Below are 21,359 nucleotides of genomic sequence, written 5' to 3'. Positions count from 1 at the left end.
CACTGACTGTTTCTGAAAGTTGTGTCCTATTTTACTAAAGACAGCATCTGGTTTCAAGTATTTTGGCATTGGCCACACAGACAGCTAGAAAGCTTTTTCCCAGTACCAGGCTGTAATAGGAAAACTAGTCAAGTTAAATATGAAGTACTAAGTATGTAAGTGAATGGTATTATTTTTATTTTACTGAGAGAAAGGATCCCTCAGAAATTGTCAGAAGTCTTGAAGTTAGACTGCCTTGCTAGCATGCATACTATTTTGCAAAAATCTTATAAATTGAAATATTCTTAATTTTGATTTAAGAAAAATCTAGAAATTACTGCTGCACCTTGGCTTTCGAAACTTTATCATTGCCAGTCATCCCTTAGAATCTTATTTTTCCCAAAACTTCTGGTGTTGTGATATATGAATAATTTGTATAGTGCTCGTTACTTTCTGCCCTTCTCTGGTTCTCAATGTTCTTTCATATCCCTTTATGTGGGTGGCTATCAATGAGACCAGAGGACATCTATTTTCCATTGTAGACAGTCTAGTATGCCTGCTTCTTCTGAACTTGAATCGTTAAGCATTAGCCAGTCATCTTACAGACATCTAACTTGTCCAAAATGCATAAAGCTTCTTTTGCCAACCTGTCCCTTTACTGTACATGGCATCTTCTGTCATACTATAAAGTCAAAAATTTTGTTGTGCTTGACTCATCTCCCCATTCTTCTCATCAACTGAATCATTCAACCCTGTCTGCAAGCCGAAGCTGTACTGTCAGCTCCTTTTCTCTGCCTATACTGTCAACACCCAGCCATAGACCACAGCTCTGGTGTTTTTCATTATGTAGTTGTTTTTTTTTTCATTACGTAGTTGTGAACAAATGCATTTTCCTGTCTTCACTTCTGTTGCTTTGCAGTCCCTTTTCCATGTAACAGCTTGAGTGATTCCTGGAATGCATAAATCTAGACAGCTCTACCCTGCTTCAGCCATTGTTCTGAAGGGACCATGAAGTCTTTGCATGGCTTCTTGCATCCTGAATACCCTGTTGAATTTTTGGCTTCCTCTGGCTCCATTCTCTCCTCTTTGCTATAAGTGTCCTCCCTGCAAAAATATCCACTAAACAATGTGTTGTTAGAACAGTGAAAATTCTTAGCACTTATTTTAAAGTTCCTCCCTGACATTATCTAAACCTCGGTTATCTAACTTTGCATCCTGCTACATCCTCTCCCTTTCTCTCTTTCTCTCTCCCTTTGTCTCCTCTCCCTCTCTCTCCCTCTTTTCCCACCAGCATAAGTCTCCAATACATTCTTGTTTGGGAACACTCTGTCTTGCCTATACATAAGTACTTTTCTGGCAAATGAAATACTTTTCTTCTTCAACAGTCTTTTAGTTTTGTCTGCTTATAAAACATGACTAAGGGATTAATTTCTCTTTTATATCTTTGCCTCTTTTAAGAAGTCTTTTAAGTTGTTACCCCTAGCTTTTCTTTTTAAGGATCCTAGCATATTGCCTTGAATTGCTCTTTATTTTCATCTGTGTAAGTGTTACCTAAATAAGGTAAATGTCACTTTTTTTTTTCAGTGATTCTTTAGGTATACTGGTGTAATCAGAAGTTTCTTATACTTTCCAGTACTTTCTTATAAAAATATTTATTAAAGCCTTTGGAGGAGTCTTTTTTTTTTTTTTTGTCTTTTTTTTTTTCATTTTTCTTTTATTAGTCATATGTGCATACAAGGCTTGGTTCATTTCTCCCCCCTGCCCCCACCCCCTCCCTTACCACTCACTCCACCCCCTCCCGCTCCCCCCCCTCAATACCCAGCAGAAACTATTTTGCCCTTATCTCTAATTTTGTTGTAGAGAGAGTATAAGCAATAATAGGAAGGAACAAGGGGTTTTGCTGGTTGAGATAAGGATAGCTATACAGGGCATTGACTCACATTGATTTCCTGTGCGTGGGTGTTACCTTCTAGGTTAATTCTTTTTGATCTAACCTTTTCTCTAGTTCCTGGTCCCCTTTTCCTATTGGCCTCAGTTGCTTTAAGGTATCTGCTTTAGTTTCTCTGCGTTAAGGGCAACAAATGCTAGCTAGTTTTTTAGGTGTCTTACCTATCCTCACCCCTCCCTTGTGTGCTCTCGCTTTTATCATGTGCTCATAGTCCAATCCCCTTGTTGTGTTTGCCCTTGATCTAATGTCCACATATGAGGGAGAACATACGATTTTTGGTCTTTTGGGCCAGGCTAACCTCACTCAGAATGATGTTCTCCAATTCCATCCACCAGCGAATGATAACATTTCGTTCTTCTTCATGGCTGCATAAAATTCCATTGTGTATAGATACCACATTTTCTTAATCCATTCGTCAGTGCTGGGGCATCTTGGCTGTTTCCATAACTTGGCTATTGTGAATAGTGCCGCAATAAACATGGATGTGCAGGTGCCTCTGGAGTAACAGTCTTTTGGGTATATCCCCAAGAGTGGTATTGCTGGATCAAATGGTAGATCGATGTCCAGCTTTTTAAGTAGCCTCATTGGAGGAGTCTTAATACTCTAATGCAAGTAAAGTAAATTTTGGTTGTTTTTTCCCTGTTTAAAAAAATAACTGCCTTTAAACATAGTACTTATTGGATGTGGGATAAGTCATTATCTGCAGAGCAAGGTTGGGAAAATGTTGCATTTCTCATGGGAATGCACAACACAGATATTTATTATACCACTGTGCTTATGTAACTTCTATGAAATATTTGTACAGTGAGAGACACAAACTTGATACTTGGATTCCAGAACTTTCTGTAAGTGTTTTCAGGTAGTTTGGGTAACTTGAGAATTACCTTTTCTAAAATTTAAACAGTATATTCTGAGTCAGAAACAAAGATGCTCAAAACTTTTTATATGATTTTCATATGGTCTAGTATAAAGAAACACATTAAAAAAACCTGGAAGTTTGTATTAAGGTGTTAATGTTGATTAGCATGGGGATTGGAAGTCATATTGAGAAGAGATACTCTTCTTTCCTTTCATATATAATAGGATATAGGGTAGCCCACTATCTAAAGATTTCTTTTTCTAATAGCACATATTAGTTGTACAAAATAATGGGTTTCATTATTACATGTTTATATTGTACTTTGATTATGTTTACTCTCCCCAGTTATGCTCCTCCCCTGTTGGTTCCTTTACTCTTCCAAAATAGTCCCACTTCTATTTTAATACCTTTTTAAAATCCAGATTACACATATGAGAGAAAACTTGCAATGAGTCTAGCTTATTTCACTTAAAATGATGATCTCCAGTTCCATCCATTTTCCTGCAAACAACAATATTTTGTTCTATATGGCAGAATAAAACTCCATTCTCTCTCTCTCTCTCTCTCTCTCTGTATATATATATATAAAGATATATATATATCTTTTCTCTATGATATATACATATATACAGATATATGTATGATATATCTCACATTTTGTTAATCCATTCATTAATTGATGGGCACCCTAGACTGATTTCATAATGTAATTATTGGGAATATTGCCACAGTAAACATGAGTTTTTGCAGGTATCTCTATTGTATGTTGAGTTTGATGATTTTGGTGTATACCCAGGAGTGGTGTTGTTTGAGCATGTGATAGCTGTAGTTATAGTTTTTTGAGGAATCTCCATACTGGTTTCCATAGTGTCTTGACTAATTTACATTCCTACCAACAGTGCTCAAGGGTTTCTTTCTTGCCCACATCCACACCAACATCTCTCTCTCTCTTTTTTTTTTTTTTTTTTGACAGTGCTGGGAATCAAAATTTGTGCTTTGTGGGTGCTAAGCAAGTGCTCTACTACTGAGCTGCATCCCCAGCATCCATGTTTCTTGTTTTCTTGGTGATAGCCATTCTGATAGCGGTGAAATGGAATCTCAGTGTAGTTTTGATTTGTATTTCTCTGGTGGTTAAAGATGTTGAACTTTTTTTGTAGGCCATCTGTACCATTACTGTTGAAAGCTGCTTGTTTAGTTCATGTGCTCCTTAATCGATTAGATTATTTGTTCTTTTGAAATTTACTTTCTTAAATTCTTTATATGTCCTGGATATTAATGTCCTATTGGAAGAATATCTGGCAAAGATGTTTTTCTATTTTGTAGGCTGTCTGTTCACTTTGGTAATTGTTTCCTTTCCTATGAGAAGCTTTGTAATTTGATAAATCCCATTTGTCAGTTTTTGCTTGGAAGATAATTTTCCATCCTTTCACTTTCTGTTACGTTTTTTTTGCCAGTGAGAGGAGCTTCTTGCAGACAGCAAACTGTTGGATCTTATTATTACTATTTTTTAAAATCCATTCAGGCAGTATGTGTCTGTTAACTGGAGAGTTATGACTCTTTTTTTTTTCATTTATTCATATGTGCATACAATGTTTGGGCCATTTCTCCCCCTAACCCTCCCGTCTCCTCCCTCTCCTCCCCACCTCCTCGCTTCCAGGCAGAAACTGTTCTGCCCTTATCTCTGATTTTGTTGAAGAGAGAATATAAACAATAATAAGAAAGACAAGGCATTTTGCTAGTTGAGATAAGGATAGCTTTACAGGGAAATTCCTAGCATTGCTTCCATGTACATATATGTTATTACATTCTAATTGATTCTTCTCGAACTAACCTTTTCTCTAGTTCCTGATCCCCTTCTCCTGTTGACCTCTGTCACTTTAAAGTTTCTGTATTAGTTCCTCTGCATTGAGGATACCAATGGGGATAGGTTTTTTACCTATCCCCATACCTCCCGTGTGTGCTCTCGCCTTATCATGTGACCCAAGTCCAATCACATTGCTGTATTTGCCCTAGATCTAAAGTCCGCATATGAGGGAGAACATACAATTTTTGGTCTTCTGAGCCTGGCTAACTTCACTCAGAATCATGTTCTCCAGTTCCATCTATTTACTTGTGAATAATAAGATTTCATTCTTCTTCATGGCTGAGTAGAATTCCATTGTGTATAAATACCATGATTTCTTAATCCATTTCGACTCTTTATATTTTGGGTTATTATTGAAGGTATGTTCTAATTTCTTCTGTCTTCATTGTAGAGTTTTGCAGTTCTATTAACAATATTTGATTCTTTCCTAATTTTCATTTGTTTATCAATTCTTCTAGTGAGATTTGTTCTTTCCTAAGCTCTCATCTTTGTGTATATCTTTCTTCCTCATCTGTGTGTAGTATTCCCTTTAACTATCTTATGTCATGCTACCTTAGTGGTCATGAATAGCTTTCATTTATGCTTATCTTGGCAGATCTTTATTTCACCTTCAATTTTAAAGGATAACTTTGCTGGATATAGTGATCTTGGTTGTCAGTTATTTTGTTTCAAGGCTTGAAATACATCAGGCCATAGTTTTCTGGCCTTTAGGGTTTCTCCTGAGAGGTCTGCTGTTCATTCTGATAGGTTGGCCTTTGTATGTAACTTACTGCTTCTTTCTTGAAGCTTTCAGGTTCTTTATTCTCTTCTTGGCATTTTTAACTATAATGTGCTGTGGAGAGGTTTTTCTTTTGGTAATGTTTATTTGGGTTCTAAATGTCTTGTGTACTTGAATAGCCAATTCTTTCTAGGTTTAGGAAATTTTCTACTACTATTGCATAAATTTTCTATGCCTTTAGTCTGTGTCTCAGTTCCTAGTTCTATATCACAGATATGTAAGGTTGTTTTCTTAGTTGCAGTTATGATCCCCCTCCTTTTTTTGTTTCTTTGCTGTTATTTTGTGTAATAATTTTTCAGCCTTGTCCCCAATACCTGATATTCTTTCTTTTGCATGGTATAGTCTATTGGTGATGATTTCCATTGAGGTTTTAATTTGATTTATTGAGACTATAAGATTTCTGTCCTTTTTTTCTCTCCCAGAATCTCCATCCCTTTGCTGAATTTCTCATCCGTGTCTTAAGTTGACTTCTTTATTTCATTCAGCTGTTTATTTGAATCCTTTTTGAGGTCATTGATTATTTTTAAAAGAAACTTTAAAATTCTTTGCATGACATTTCAACCATTTGAATATCTTTGGGTTCAATTATTGAAATGTTAGAAATTTTTAGAGGAGTTGTGTTGCCTTTTTTGTATTTCTTGTGTTTCTTTGTTGTGATTTGCACACCTTTGGGATGTATGTGCTGTTTTTCCTTTTTCCTGGCAGTGCTGGTGATTGAACTCAGGGCCTCTCGTGTGCCAGGCAAGCAGTCTGCCACTGAGCTACTCCCTCAGCCCCCATGTATTCATTGTTTTTGGTTTTTCTTCTTCCCATCCAAGTACTAACCATGCCGAACCCTACTTAGCTTCTGAGGTCAGACAAGATTGGATGCATAGACTTAGTCTTGCTTCTTTAATGTAACAGTTACTTTGAGCTTTGTCTTTGTTATTTTGTGTGTTAGTGACTTAGTTCATTTTATGAATGAATAGAATTCCGTGTGTGGACAAACCACAGTCATTGATTTATTCACTTGATGATAGATGTTTACCTTGTTTCTAGGTTTTGATTTTATTGTGAGTAAAGTCACTGTTTACTTTTATGTATAAATCTTTATGCAGGCATATTTTCATTTAACTTGGGCAAATACTTATGTATGAATTGTCTGAATCATATGATGAACATATGTTTAAGTGTTTGAAACTGCCAACCTGTTCCAAATTGGATATGCCATTTCAGTATGTTACTACAGAATTTTCCATTTTTGTTTCTTCCCCTGCCCACACTTGGCATTATCCACCTGAATGTTTAGGCATGTAAATTGGCATATAGTGGCATCTCATTTCCTTTCTTTGACAGTGATGATTTTGAACATCTTTCTTGAGCTTACTGGCATTTTCTGAATATCTATTTAGGTATCTTCCCATCTTTTAAAAAACTTGTTTTGTTTGTTGTGTTATAATTGTTACAAGTGTTGTTTATATATTCCAGGTATAAGTTTCTTGTCTGATATATGTGTTGCGATTATTTTCTTTCAGTTTGTGACTTGCCATTTCTTCTTTTTAAAACTATCTTTTGATGAGCAGACCTGTACATTTTGATGAAGTACAATATGTTGGTATTTTTATGCTTCATGCTTTTTGTGTGTAAGCTTAGAATCTCTTGTGTAACTCAAGGTAGCAAAAATTTCTTCCTTTCCTATTTTCTTCTATAATTCTTAAGATAGTTTTAGGTTTTATGTTCACGTTTGCAATTCATTTTGAATTAATTTTATCCCTGTCGGATGTGAGTTGGAGTTGAGGTTCATTTTCTTCCTTCCTCCCTCCCCTCCCCTCCCCTCCCTTCCCTCCCTTCCCTTCCCTTCCTCCCCTTTCTTCTTCTTCTTCTTTTTTTTTTTTTGTACTAGGGCTTGAACTCAGGGCCTTCACCTTGAGCCATTCCACCAGCCCTTTTTTGTGAAGGGTTTTTCCAAGATAGGGTCTCACAAACTATTTGCTTGGGCTGGCTTCAAACCATGAGCTTCCTGATCTCTGCTTCCTGAGTAGCTAGGATTACGGTGTGAGCCACCAGCACCTTGCCTTTTCTTCTTTTTCTATTTGCTCTAGTACCATTTATTGACAAGCCATTTTTGAATTAACCTGGCAGTAAAAGCCAGGTTATATTTAATGTTTTATAATACCTCACATTCAGATATTTATTATTGTTACTTGAAGTTAAAGAGATAAGTAATCCTGAGTGATTTTTCACAGGTCATGCGATACTGATAAGTTTCTTCACTCTAATCACAGTTAGATATTTAACTTACTCATTGTTCTCCAATTCAGTCTGATACTATTTTATTTTTAGGTGTTACACATAATATTGCATTACTTCGAGAGGTGATAATCAACTCGCGCTTTGTAAAAGGAGACATCAGCACTAAATTTCTCTCTGAAGTCTATCCTGATGGTTTCAAAGGTTTGTATGCACTGGAATGTTTTTTTGTCATTAGAAGTTCTTTCAAAGTTATTTTTAAGCTTTGTCATAATGTTTAATTTTTTTGCCATTTTGAAATTAAGGACTTTTGGCTAATATCATACTTGATTAACATTTAGAGTATCCTAGACTATTGACATTTATGATTTTGAGTGTTCATTCATGAATGTGTTCCTCTCCAGTTTTGTTGAATGAAGAATTCAGCTACATGGAATGTTTAGTCTAGTTCATGAGAAAAGCATATAGATGGATAATTGACCTGATCTGGTTTTTGAAAGTCAAATCAAATTTGACTTACTGAGATGATTACAAGCAGGAACTCTTCTTTAGTGATAAATTATATGTCTTTATGAAAAATAGCACTAGTCCTACTACTGAAAATGAAAATGCCTAAAAAGATGATGGTTTTTATTCTGACAAACAAAGTTTCGAATAAAGGAATGAGAGGAATGTGAAATTTAGCATTGGAAAATTGTCAGTGTTCCCAAGTAATGGAAAATGATTCATGAAGTGGGTGGCAGGGGAAACCCTTTAGTGAGCTTTGAAAACATGGTTAGCATGTATTATTATGAATCTGATAGGACTTACTTGAGACTTAGAGATCATATGGAAGTGAAAGCCACAATCCTCTAGATTGTTAATGAACTTGGGAATATATGAAGGTTTGAAAGTCTTCCATTTAGTGTTTCAATATACAGAATGACACATAGATTCAGATCAAGTCAACTTTCTGTAGTTAAGCTGTTGGATGTATTTTCAAAGCAGTTTTTAATTCAAAAATTATAATACAGTTTGTGTGAAGTTAACTGTCTATAATTGATTTGAATCTTCTTTTAGAATTTTGGTGTTATAGAGTTTTATCATTAGTATCAAGAGAAATTAAGGATTTCTTTTATTTGGACTCTTAAAACAAAAACTAATGATTCATCAGGTTCTTTTCCCTAACCTTTTGAATTCTGAAAAATATAAAATATATTACATTCTTAACATGATTACAGTTTTATACTTGAGTGATTCTTTCATTAGCATCTATTGTTTACATGAGGTCAGAAACACTTAACATCATTGCTGTTTATTGTATCACTGGCAACAAACCATCATAGATAGGAAGTAAACATTTGTTGAATTAATAAAAAGAATCTTATCTATATATTGATATGAGAGTATTTGAATATTTTAAATTATCTGTACATATAACCAGTTCACTTACTGTTGATTCTACTATTTTGGTCTCTTGTCCTTTATATAAAGTTTTAATTGGAAGTTGTAGTAAGTTGTGAAGTGGACTTGAAACTGCCACAGGCTTTTTTTTTTTTTTTTTTTTTTTGTCTGCCTGCCAAATACATCTGTGAAGGTTATGTGATAGACAACAGTAGGCAGAAGGAGAAAACAGGTAAAAATAAGTTCTTAGAACAAATATATTGTGTTGCATATTTATGTGTATTCACATACACATTTATATATATGCATATATGGTAAAATATCTCATAGGAGAAGAAAAAGGGGCATTAAACTTTTCTAACTGGGGTTGATGATTATACACTGAACATTTGCTACCAATAGAAAATGTTCCAAATTTTCTAGATAAAATAATGCCCTTCAAATTCAGAAATTTACTTAAAACCTAAACATTGCAGGTTTTTTTGTGACAGATTTAATATGGTGCATTTCTTTTTTGGTAAGGAATTATCAGTATGGACATCATAACATTGTTTCTTATACCTATACTATAAAGGATCATGATATTTTTAATTATTGTAAGTTGTTAAAAGAACCTTTGGCAATTATTCAATCTCAGCTTTGTTTTCCATGTGAGGAAACTAAAGCTCAAAGACATGATAAAGCTAAATGACCAGTAAAATAAGGAAGTCAGGAATTGATCTTAGGATTTTCTTTTCGTTTCTTTGGGGTTTTTGTTGTTATTTTTGTTTGTTTGTTTTTGGCAATACATGAGATTAAACTTGGGGCCTTGCGTATGCTAGGCAAGTGTTCAGCCACTAAGGTACATCCCCAGACCCAATTCTAGGATTGTCACTACCAGTTTGAATATTGTTTTAGTTGTGCTAGCATCTAAATTCATAAACCACAAAACTTACTGATTAAAGTATGTGACATGTTGTCATTTTGCTTCTAAGGACTTTAAAAGTGCTCTCCTGTATTTGCCATTCTTCATGTCTACCTCTTATTTTATTCCCTCATGTTATTTTTGTGTGAGTTTTTCTCTGAATGGCTACCATCTCTAATCTTCTTCAGGTTACACTGTTTCTCCTTCCCCAGTTATTTCTGCAGAGCAAGTCTTAGATATATTAAACTGTCATCTTTGACTGTTTGATGTATGTGCCCAAAAGAGACAGCAGGAAGTGGCAGCTGAAGTTAGTGCAGGATCTTCTCAATATGTTTGAGGCCGGGTCGTTTCACCCCTTTGGGATTACCCATCTGCTTCCCATCTGTCCTGCTCTCCCAAGCACTGTTCATAGGCAAGTGCCTGTCTTCACGACTACATTAACATTTTCTGTATTTGTGTGTATTTTCTCAAGTCTATTTGTACACTAGGACAGGTTTACTAAAGCTTCTTACATTTGAACTTTGAAATGATTGTGTCTAAAATTTTAAAAAAATAGGATATTCAAGAAATTGTTCTTATCAACTTCTTACACTGATGTTGAAAAGCGATTTTCCTTTGATTCTGAACTCTAAAGGAAAAATGAAGAAGGCATTTTAGAAATACAATTTCAATTGGCCTGTAATGAACATTTTGGACTTATTTCTCTGTTTTGTTGCTACCTTTTAGCTTCAAGTCCCATCAAAAGCGGTTGTCAGAATTATCTTTTTCTTCTGAGAAGTAACAGATTTTGGCTAAAAACAAAATTGATTCACCATGAAAAGTGTACAATGAATTATACTTTTCCTTTTTCCATTGAATTTAGTCAATTTGTACTATGGTATTTGTATTGAATTTCAGTCATTAAAGTCATTCAACAGATAATGTGTGTAGACTAGAAGGAAATCAGAAATGAATAGTGCATTTTTCCTGTCATTAAGGAGCTAACATCAGACAAATAAGTATGTAAAGAATTCACAACACTGCAGGACAGAATAAAATGAGTGCTGAGTAAAGATATAAGCAGAATGTCTTTAGAGCAAAGAAAAAAAAAACAGTTCTAGGCAATCTAGACTGTCTTAAGGATGAGGTAGCATTTTGGACTATTGGAAAACCTCTCCAAGGACTCTGTTCACTGGGGCTGGGGCTGCCAGAATACTGGCATGTGAGAGCCATGTGTACCTATCTTCATAAGCCATCAGCTTTAATGTTTGATGGCAATTTCAAATCAGCTATGGAGAGAGTATTTACTCCAAGGAAATAGACAAATGCTGTACATTAGGACTTTTTTCTTCCCCCATAGCCCAGTTGGTTGTTAAATATTTACCAACAAACCATAACTAACCCTTTGACCTGAGTATGGAGAACAAACAGACTCACTAGTGTAAAAAGGAGAAGGATTCCCCCATCTAAGGAGGAAGAGATGTAGAAGAATGTCTGAGCACAGGTGGCTCTTGGTTTTAGAATTGCTGGTATTGGAGGCAGATAACCACACTACAGAAAAACAGTAAGCACAATATTAAGTTAGAGTAGAAAGATTTGATAAACTAACAACTGTGACTTTTAGAAATAAGTAAAACATTTCAGTAAAGGAAAAGATAATACAGTCACTGCTGACAACTGAATGAGTGACCCAAAGGAGTAAACGGAAGAAGTATCTCAAAATATGTGACAAAAGGTAAAGAGAATAAAATCATGCCAGGAAATAAGAGATACAGAGCACAGGCTCAAAAGAGTTTACATGTAAGTAAATATATAATAGGAATTTCATGTAAAGAAAATGATATTTTAAAAAGGAGAAATAATAGAGGAGTTTTTCTTTCACTGTTCTTAAGACAGCCTTGAGATGATATTGGAAAGCTTCACTGAATTTCAGGCAGGATTAATTTTAAAAAGTCATCCCTCTGGGCATATCAAGAACAAAAACCTTTTTGAAGCTTCTAGAATGAAAGAAAAAGTCATATGTATAGTGTGTTTAGTGAGATCATCTTCAGAGTCTATTATAAACTAGAAATTAGAGACCATTAAAATAGAATCTGCTACATAGGAAAGAAAGAATTTGACTCGAAAGTATGATATCCAATTAAGAAAGTCTTTCTTTATCAACAAATAAGGATTCAGAAATGTTTCATCCTTTAGAGGCAGTCAGTTGTTCAAGAAAGTACTTAATCTGATTTTGAAGTAAAGATGATTGCTTAAATACACAGATTTTTCCCACTCCAAAACCCACTAACTTGAGTTTTCTGAAGATAACAAACCCACAAGGAAAAAAAGAGGAAATAGAATTTTAGTAAATGAAAAGCTAGTAAGTGATTCTTTACTGACTTTGCATCCTAAGAAAGTTGAACACTCAGCAACAGTTCAAAAAACTGTTTTTTCTCAGTGGGGAAAAACTGAGAAATAGCCCATTATCCCATAGAACCCTTCAGAAGTCTCTTTTGGGTCCAGGTACCTTGGGAAAGTCCTAAAGGTAAGACTATTGGCCTAACGTTAATCTCTGGAAGATGTCCTCATAGCCCCAGTCCTAGAGTAGGGTTGTGGTTCAAGTGGTAGAGCAATTGTCTAGTAAGCACTATGTACTGAGTCCAATCCCTAGTACCACCAAGGAGAAAAGAATAACACAGTTCCTGCACATGAGACACTGGGCTCAGCTGGACAGAGGGTTGAGAGAAAATGGACATACTGAATTTAGTGGCACCCTGCAAGTTCTTCTCCACTTGTCTCCCAGGATGCTGGCAGACAGAAAGGTCCTCTCAGGCACAGTAATAGAATAACCTCTGAGAAACCTAAGCAGCCCTAGAGCGATTGTCTCTTTAAAGATTCTTCAATAAAATGTCCAACCAGATTACCTGATAAATGAAGCCAGTGGTCGACAAAGCCATGGACCACATAGAGACCCTGCATGACCCAGAATCAGGACTAACAGCAGTATTATTTACCACAACACCACATTTAAAGGTAACTACCACATGACTATTAAAAATAGATGATTGAACTAATACCACTTAGGGTGATCAACTGCTATAAGTACTCCCTATTTAGGGTGTGAGGCTTTGTCTGAAATTGCCTCCCCAAAAGTTAGGAGGCTTTATTGTGAGGAGGAAGTTTTCTCCTTTCAGTCACAAGTATTTACTGAGCCTATGTGGTTGAAGTTGTGGTCTAGGCTGTGGGGATACATGGGTAAAATGCTGTCCAAAACCCTAAGCTCCCCAGCTACCTTTTTTTCAGTGCTGGGGGTTGAACCCTGAGCATTCTACATGCTAGGCACACCCTCTATCACTGAGTTACACTCCTAGCCCAACCCTAAGGCTTTTTAAACTGCATCTTCTGGCCATTTCTTCATCTGTGCAGAGTGGATCCTTTACTTGTTGCCATGGCAAGAGAGCTTTAAGGCTGTCATGCTGTGAAGGCTCCAAGAGTTGGGTTTGAGAGAAGCCTTAGTTAGAATTCCATCTGGGGCAAAATTGTACTTGAAATAAGAATTGACTTTGTCCTGCTGAAGATTTATGGCTGCCAGAGTGCTTGGGCTGCCTTTGTCCTGTGTGGTAGATTGGAGTTTCTCAATATTTCTGCCTTCGCACTATTTACATTTCACATACCCCTTAATCCAGTTGGAGGAAAGATGGAAGCAAGTATCAGATTGTAAATGTTCACACTTTCAAAAGGGGTAGGAAGAATCTGAAAGCATTTAAATACATACTGTGTCCCAAAGTTGTAATTGCATAGGATTCATCAGTAAGCCATTTCAGCGAGTTAGGAGTTGGCAGGCATTAACTCCCCTGGTGACAACTGCGCAGGGTTTTATGGGTGAGATCCTGTTCGGAAAAGTGAATGAAGTACCTCTGGCTTAGTTTATTAGTCTAGAGCTGAGAATGGAATGTAGATGTGCCAAACTTAGTACAAATTAGCATACTGTCACCTGTGGGCCACCAGTGGACATCATTCAAAAGGAGACCAAGGTCAGAACCAGGGTAGAGACACTGTCCAGGTTATCCTGCCACAGAGAAACATGTGGAAGTCAAGGCTACTCTGTTGCATAATCAGGAAAAGTCTAAAGGCTATAAATGTTAGAAGAGACCAGTTATGAGTACATATCTTTATACATGGCCTGTTTGGACCTGCATACCTCCTTTTTGAAGTGAGATGTCAAAAGGGTTAAAGTTGATGTGCATCACATCTTTGCCTGAGAGATGGCTGCTTTTATTTGGGAACCTCCTTTCTCATATTGCCTAAGCATGCCAACAACTGATTAGACCAAGTGAAATGTCCATTGAGTATCTTGCCATTAAAGGGCCTTTTTCCTGCTGCTGATACGTACTACGCACATGTCTAAAGAAGTGACTTGGGAGGTATTTGGACTGTGAACCACTGGAAGAAATGTATTTTGCATCCTGACTTCAAATGCACACACATGCCCTCACACACAATACTCATGCCAAATTCTGTGTTCAAAGTGCTCTAATAATTTGTCTTGTTAAGTATAACCCAATAAGCTGATATCATGAACTGACTTCTTTCCACTGTTTGATAAACATTAGTCTAAAACAGTTCTCTTTGAAATGAGATCTGATGGCTTGTCTCACACTGGTGACTTACCCTGGAGCTTGTTAGAAATGCAGATTGCTGGGTCCCACCCTGTACCTTCTTCCAATCTGTCTCTGCAGGTGGAGTGAAGGAATCCAAGTGATTTGGATGCCCAGAAAGTTCACAAAGCACTGATCCTCTTGATACTCCAAGAAACTTTGTGATTTATATAGATATTTGCTATGTTATAAACTAAAACTAAGAAACTTTAAAATATTAATTCATGTAAAAAGTAACAATAGTAAATCCATTATGTGTTGACATAAGAGCAATGAAGTCATCACATGGTTATGTAATCCTGGGATCTGGGAACCTCTGCAGTACACTCTTGAGAAAATGAGAGTTTTTAGAAAAGCAAATAAATCTTATGAAACAATAATGAGACTTGTTTTGATCTTGCTGACTCATGAGTAGCTTCTGGGACACCCAGCTATTCATGGGCAACACTGGAAAACTTTTCTTGTAGACTGTGTATTTTGAGAAGACTTGGGACCAAGTCTCTGTAATACTCCTCATATAGTGTAGTTAATTATGGGACGTTTTCATCATTGCACCAGTATTGGGAAAAAAAATCAAGAACTTTCCAAAGCCTATAGAGTTTGGTTTATTAGGCCACTGAGGGGAACCTGTGACTGAATTCCCAGAACCAATTGATAGATCCCAAATTTGTAAAAGGGAGTAGTAGTGTTTGAGTATGTCTCAAAGAGGATTGGATTACTTGGTTTTCCCTATCCTTCTGTTTCATGGAGCACAAAAAGAAATGTGCTGCAGATATTGAAAGAACTTATATTTTAATTATGAATTTTTAAATTTGTTTTGAGTGATTTTTAGCCATAATGTTCACATCACTTCATATTTCAATATTTTAATATTTCAACATATTTCAATCCAAGTAAGTTTGGATAGTTACATGTTTTTTATTTTTGAGTTGTATAAAAGAAGTTAGGTTGGGCCTACTGCATTGTACTATTTAGTACTCTACTATCTGTTATATAGTACTGTGGTAAATAGCATGAGAAATGTGCCATTACACAGCTCTCCAGGGAAAAGTATTCACCTGCAGACCCTGGAGTGTCAGATCCTGCCTAGACTCACATCCACTTGCAGAATTCTGCAAATGGAGTAGGCTTACCAGCAGTACAGCACTCAGCCCTGCCAAGTGATCTCCCCGAAGCTACCCCAGGCTAGATCATGGCCCCTGAGCCAGCTGCATTATGGTGGGAAGTGAAAATGCGGGAGAGAGAAATCAGTTGATGGATTGATGACTGGACTTTAATCCCTGACTGCATACCTCATTTCCCTTGACTCCTTCATGCTAGAAAGCATGGCCTTATCTGTGTCCTCTATTAGTGTCTCTCCACTTCCGCCGAGTTGGAGCTTCTAGCCTTTATCCTTAGTTCCTTAGAAGTAAGATGGGAAATGATAACAGGATGCAAATGTGAGGAGTTAAAGCTTTTCCAAGAGATCTCTGTGGGCATGACTTTCTCATTTATAATTGTTTTGTTCTGTGCATCTGTTTAAGTAAACTTTTACTGAACGCTCTTACACTTCTGATCCTGTGCCTTGTACAATACTATCTCCACAATAGATGCCTAATAAAATCCTTGTTTGAACGGCTAGTAATTCTGTAAGACAGAAGCACAGATATTAATGTTATACATAATGTAACTATATAATATACATGTATATTTATATATATTATGTATAACGTAATACAACTGATTGATCTATTGATTTTCCTCAGGACATGCATTAACAGAGAGTGAGAGAAAACAGTTATTGGCAATAGCATCATCGTTGTTTGTGACATCCCAGTTACGAGCACAGCATTTTCAAGAACATTCAAGGTATGGTAGTTCTTTTAAATCAGAATGAATGAAGCAGAAAATATTGATAATCTAATCTGCATGGGGAGGAGCCAATAAAAGATCTGACTGAGCTCAGTTCTAGATTTTTTATGGATCTTTGGGGAAGTATAATGTTTAAATATGGTATTGTGTATATTTTATTCAAACATTTTTTTAATTCAGAAAGAAAAAAAAAGAATCTCAGCTAGTTTGTATTTGTTATTTATATTTTATTTGTTGTAAAGAAAGTTTTGAGAACTAGTATTAGGAATAAATATGGGCAGTTAAAAATATATGTGTATATGTATCTGATATGGCTATAAGATGCAAGAGGGAGTTAACTCCAGGTTGAGATAGTTATTTGTAAGCCCTAAGGATTTTGCTTGGGTTCCTCATAACCCAGGTAAAAGGTAAATAAAACTAAGACCTCAGTGACACTAATGCTTCTCAGTGATAGGCTGCATTAGCATAAAGTAGAATCTTCCTTATAAGGTACACCATGCTATTGATAATATTGTGTTACCTCAATTCCTTTTCCTTCCCTTTTGCTTTCCACAAGAGGAAGAACAAAGATTTAAAAAGAGATGGAGGTAACAAAGTATCTCTGAAAAGCACAAACCAGAAACGCACATTACCTCTGAGAAGGTAAATCAAAGAGAAAGGAAATTTAACTTAGTCTTATCTTAATGGCTGATACGGTTTGCTCTGATTGTCAAGAGGAAGTACAAAAAGCTTAGTATGTAATCTTTCTTAAAGTTATGATTTGGTAGGGACAGATGAGAGAGTATAGAATATCAGTGATGACTAGGAAGAAAAGGAAAATGGTCAATAGAGCCACGAATCTAGTTGTTTTCTATGGTCGTACTGTCCAGTGTGGTAGCCACTAGCCACATGTAGCTATTAAAATCAAACTTAAGAACCAGTTTCTCAGTCATACTACCCACATTTCAAATGTTCAGTAGCCACATTTGATTAGCAGCTTTGCACTGGGCAACACAAAGGAACATTTCATCATGGCAGCTCTGTTTTCATCAAGTTCTGTTGGACAGTGCTATTCTAGAGGGGAGGGGTGTGCAAACCTGAATTTCATACCTTTCATTACCTTTTATTATTGTTTTGACAGATGCAGTATTTATTCCTTAATTCCCTTATCTTTAGTTAATATTTGTACCTCTGTTATTTCAGAAATCCTAAGTGTAGTTAAAAATGAACCGATTTTATTATTTAAGAAATGTATGCAAGTGGGTAAGAATCTGCAGTGTGTTTAAAAGTGTGAAGAGTAAAAATTACCTGTAAAACCCCACAATTCTTCAATAATTACTTTTAACATTTGATGTCTTCCCTTCAAAGTGTACATATATATATGTATTTGTATATGTATATGTAGCACATATACTTTGCATAATTGTTTTCATACTGGGAATCTAGTTTGAATTATGCTTGTCAAAACTTAATATTGTGTCATGAATATTACTTAAATTTATTAGGAGGTTTTTGGAAACATTTTAATGTTATTTTTAATCATAGAGAATTTTAAGCATGCAAAACAGGGTATTATAAGGCTCATATACTTATTACTCAGCTTCCACAATCACCAAAAATTGTTTCGTCTTTACCTCTCCCTACACCCCACTTGTGTTTTCTTTTTTCTTCTTTTTCAATACTAGGGCTTGAACTCAGGGTCTTGTGCTTGTTAGGCAAGCACTCTGCCATGTGAGCCACTATTCCAGCCCTTTTTGCTTTGTTTCTGTTTTTGTTTGTTTTTTGCTTTGGTTATTTTTGAGATAGGGTCTCACTTTATGCCTAGTAGGCATGGACTGTGATCCTCCTATTTGTGCTTTCCCACGTAGCTGGGATGATAGGTATGTACCACGACATCCAGCCTCTGGTTGAGATGGGGCCTCTTGAACTGACTGCCCATGATCCTCCCTATCTCTACCTCTCCATTAGCAAGGTTTATAGGCTTGAGCCACTTTAACTGGCCCCCACTTGCTAAGTTTTTAAAGAAAAAATTTTATGTACACAATAGATAAATATCATTTACAGTTTTAACAAATGGATGCCGTTGTGTTACTCTTAACCCTGTACACAGACATTGAATATTTCCATCATTCCAGAAAGTGCAACCCCTTCGTTTTTGGTGCTACTTTCAGAGTACTTTGTTGAAACGATCTCCCTCTGTGTTTATCTTCTGCATAATTTCTTTTTGAGGTGATGGTGGTGGTGATACTGGGGTTTGAACTCAGGGCCTCGTACTTGCTAGGCAGGTGTTCTACCATTTAAACCATGCTCCCAACCCTTTTTGCTATAGGGTCTCACTGTTTCAAATAGGGTCTCACTTTTATGCCCATGCTGGCCTGTATGACCTATTTGTATTTCCTGTGGAGCTGAGATGACAGGCACATGCCACCATGCCCAGCTTCTATTGGTTGAGATGAAGTCTAACTTTTTGCCTAGGCTGGCCTGGAACCAGGCCAATCTCCACCTCCTAAGGAGCTGGAATTACAAGTAGAGCCACTGCACCTGGCCAGTTTTCTATATAATTCCTACCTAAAGTTGTAAATTTGATACTGCATTAATAATTTTAAATATCTTCTTTGTGATTAAGAACTTATTTTAGAGGTTGGAAATATGTTAATGAAATATGTAGATCAAAAGTTCAGTTATGTAGATAATTGTGCATGTATATATATATATTCCTGTACTAAAACCAATTATCCATTTTTGGTAGTTTATTTTCTATTGAATTTACCACTTATTTAGTAGCCCAGATTATTGTAAAATTGGTACTACCTATAACAGCAGACACTTTTAATACTTAGCAAAATATATTGTCTTCTGGACAAAGCATGACCTTGTTTAGTGGAAGTGAATCTTGTTATTTTTGCTTGTTGGCCAAAGAGGGCCCTGATGCCTGCAATATCCGAGCTGTTGTTTGGTATTTGAATCCTCACACTTTGGCTTCTGAGGTTGTTTTCATAATTGGCTTAGGAATGGAGTCTAAGAGTCACCCTCCAGGTATGGCTCCATAATGCTGTCCTGAGTGTGTTAATGTAATGTTTTTGCTTCCAAACCAGTAGCCCACAGCCCTTCCTTTGTGTTGTTTGTTTTGGCTGCTGATCTTATTTTCCAAATTTCTCTGTGAGTTTTACTCTTTCATCCCTTATGACTTGGAAAAAGACATTAATGTGTACTCACAGTATTTAGATAGCAAAATGATAATTGAGCATTTTAGGAAAAAAGAAAAATTAGTGTCAGAAACAGTAGCAATTTTTCTTAGGCTGAGTATAAAAGAAAATTTGGTGAACATAATTTCTTACATAAATGAATGCTGACTTACTACAGGATTATTCTTCTTTACAAGCATTCTTTAACACTTTGGGGCTAAGGGTATAACTCAGTGGTAGGGTGTGTGCTTTGCATGCGTGAGGCCTGGTTCCATTCCCAACGCCAAAACAAGGATAAAATTAGAAACGTTCTCATTGTCACTGAATGATCCTTAAAAGCCCTACTAAACAATTACTTCATATTATTTCAAGCTAAATTATTTTGTTGGCATTGTAGTTTGGTATAATAATTTGTTTCAGTAACTTATGATAAGTTTACAGAGAAAATTTTAAAAAGTAACATTTTAGTCCCTTTCAGGTATCTTGGTGGGACTGGGGTTTGAAATCAGGGCCTCACACATGCAAGGCAGGTGCTCTACCGCTTGAGCCACTCTACCAACCCACCTTTCAATTACCTTTAATTTGTTTTTTCTTAAAATTCCTTTTTCCCACTTTCTTTAGATCCACATGTCTTTCATGGATCAGGATTCCCTTCTCTTAAGCTCAAGCCCATCTCTCACTTCAGACTTTTCAAATACTAGTGAAAGTGCCATTCTCTCTTCACAAAACTATTTTACTTCCTCCTTTTTCCATTGTTTTTTTCTTTTGTTAGGTTTTGTTGTAGCTTTGCAAATTGTCCTCCATCTGTTCTTATGTTACTCGGCCTTCCTAATTCCACAATTATTATCTTTCTGCTGAGCTACTCAACTTCCTTTTATAATGATGACTGTTTCTAGGCCAATTTCTTAGTAGTGAAATGGCTGGTGACCACATCTCTCTTCCCTAGTGGATGGCATGGTTTACATGTTTTAAGTAGGAAGGAGGGGGGCATGGTGCAAGACAATCCTCAAAAGCTGAGCCATGCTGCAATGGCATGGACAGTCCAACCTATTTTCACACATTAAATCTATTTCAAGATGTTTGAAAGTAAATGTTGACTCTCTGGATTTTAAGAAAGTATTTTTATTGCAGACATCTAGTAAGTTCATTAAATTTTGTTAGCCTGTTTTGCTTGCTTTTGTATCTTTCTTTACCCTTTCCATCATTCCCCAGAGGATGCATTCAGAATCCTAAACATTTATTTTGTAAGTCAATGATTAGAAAAATTAGTTAAAATTTAAAATTTAAAATTTAATTTAATTAGTTAAAAATTAAATTAAAATTTAACTCTTTAATCCATTTGGAATTCATTCATGATTATTGATTAATAAAGAGAACTAATGATATTTATATGTATTTTTAATTATAGTAAAATTTACAATCCTAACCATTTCTAGTGTATGGGTCAGTGGTGTTAACTATTCTCATATTGTTGTGCAGTAGCTCTTTAGAACCTTTTTATCTTGCAAAATTTGAACTCTATCCATTGAACAACCTTCTCTCCACTGCCCTTGGTAACTACTATTCTACTTCCGGTTTCCATAATTTTATAGCAATTCTTCCTAAACATTAAAAATCCAATGTAATAACTTTTCTCTTGGCTTGTAGTAGGGGCAATTATATAACCTTCTAAATCACTTGGGAAGCTTCTGAGTGTAGGCAACAGAAGTCCTGGTTTGGACAGTTGCAGTTATCATGTCTTCTGAATAAGAACAGGAGGTTCAGAGGATGCGGAGGAGGTG

General features: G+C 36.0%; 1 protein-coding gene across 3 annotated transcripts in view; it reads left to right on the top strand.

Annotated features, from left to right (window-relative positions):
- Pcca (propionyl-CoA carboxylase subunit alpha) overlaps window positions 1–21,359 on the top strand; it is a 356,147-nt gene that overhangs the window by 187,045 nt on the left and 147,743 nt on the right. For all 3 annotated transcript variants that reach the window (XM_074043045.1, XM_074043043.1, XM_074043044.1), the window contains 2 exons: window positions 7,751–7,861; window positions 16,309–16,411. In XM_074043045.1, the coding sequence (XP_073899146.1) occupies window positions 7,751–7,861; window positions 16,309–16,411 (214 nt within the window). The remainder of the gene's footprint in view (window positions 1–7,750; window positions 7,862–16,308; window positions 16,412–21,359) is intronic.

This window comes from Castor canadensis, chromosome 10, assembly GCF_047511655.1.
Source record: "Castor canadensis chromosome 10, mCasCan1.hap1v2, whole genome shotgun sequence".
Classification (NCBI taxonomy): domain Eukaryota; kingdom Metazoa; phylum Chordata; class Mammalia; order Rodentia; family Castoridae; genus Castor; species Castor canadensis.
Note: the sequence above shows the minus strand (reverse complement) of the source record. Positions and strands in the feature narration are given on the sequence as shown.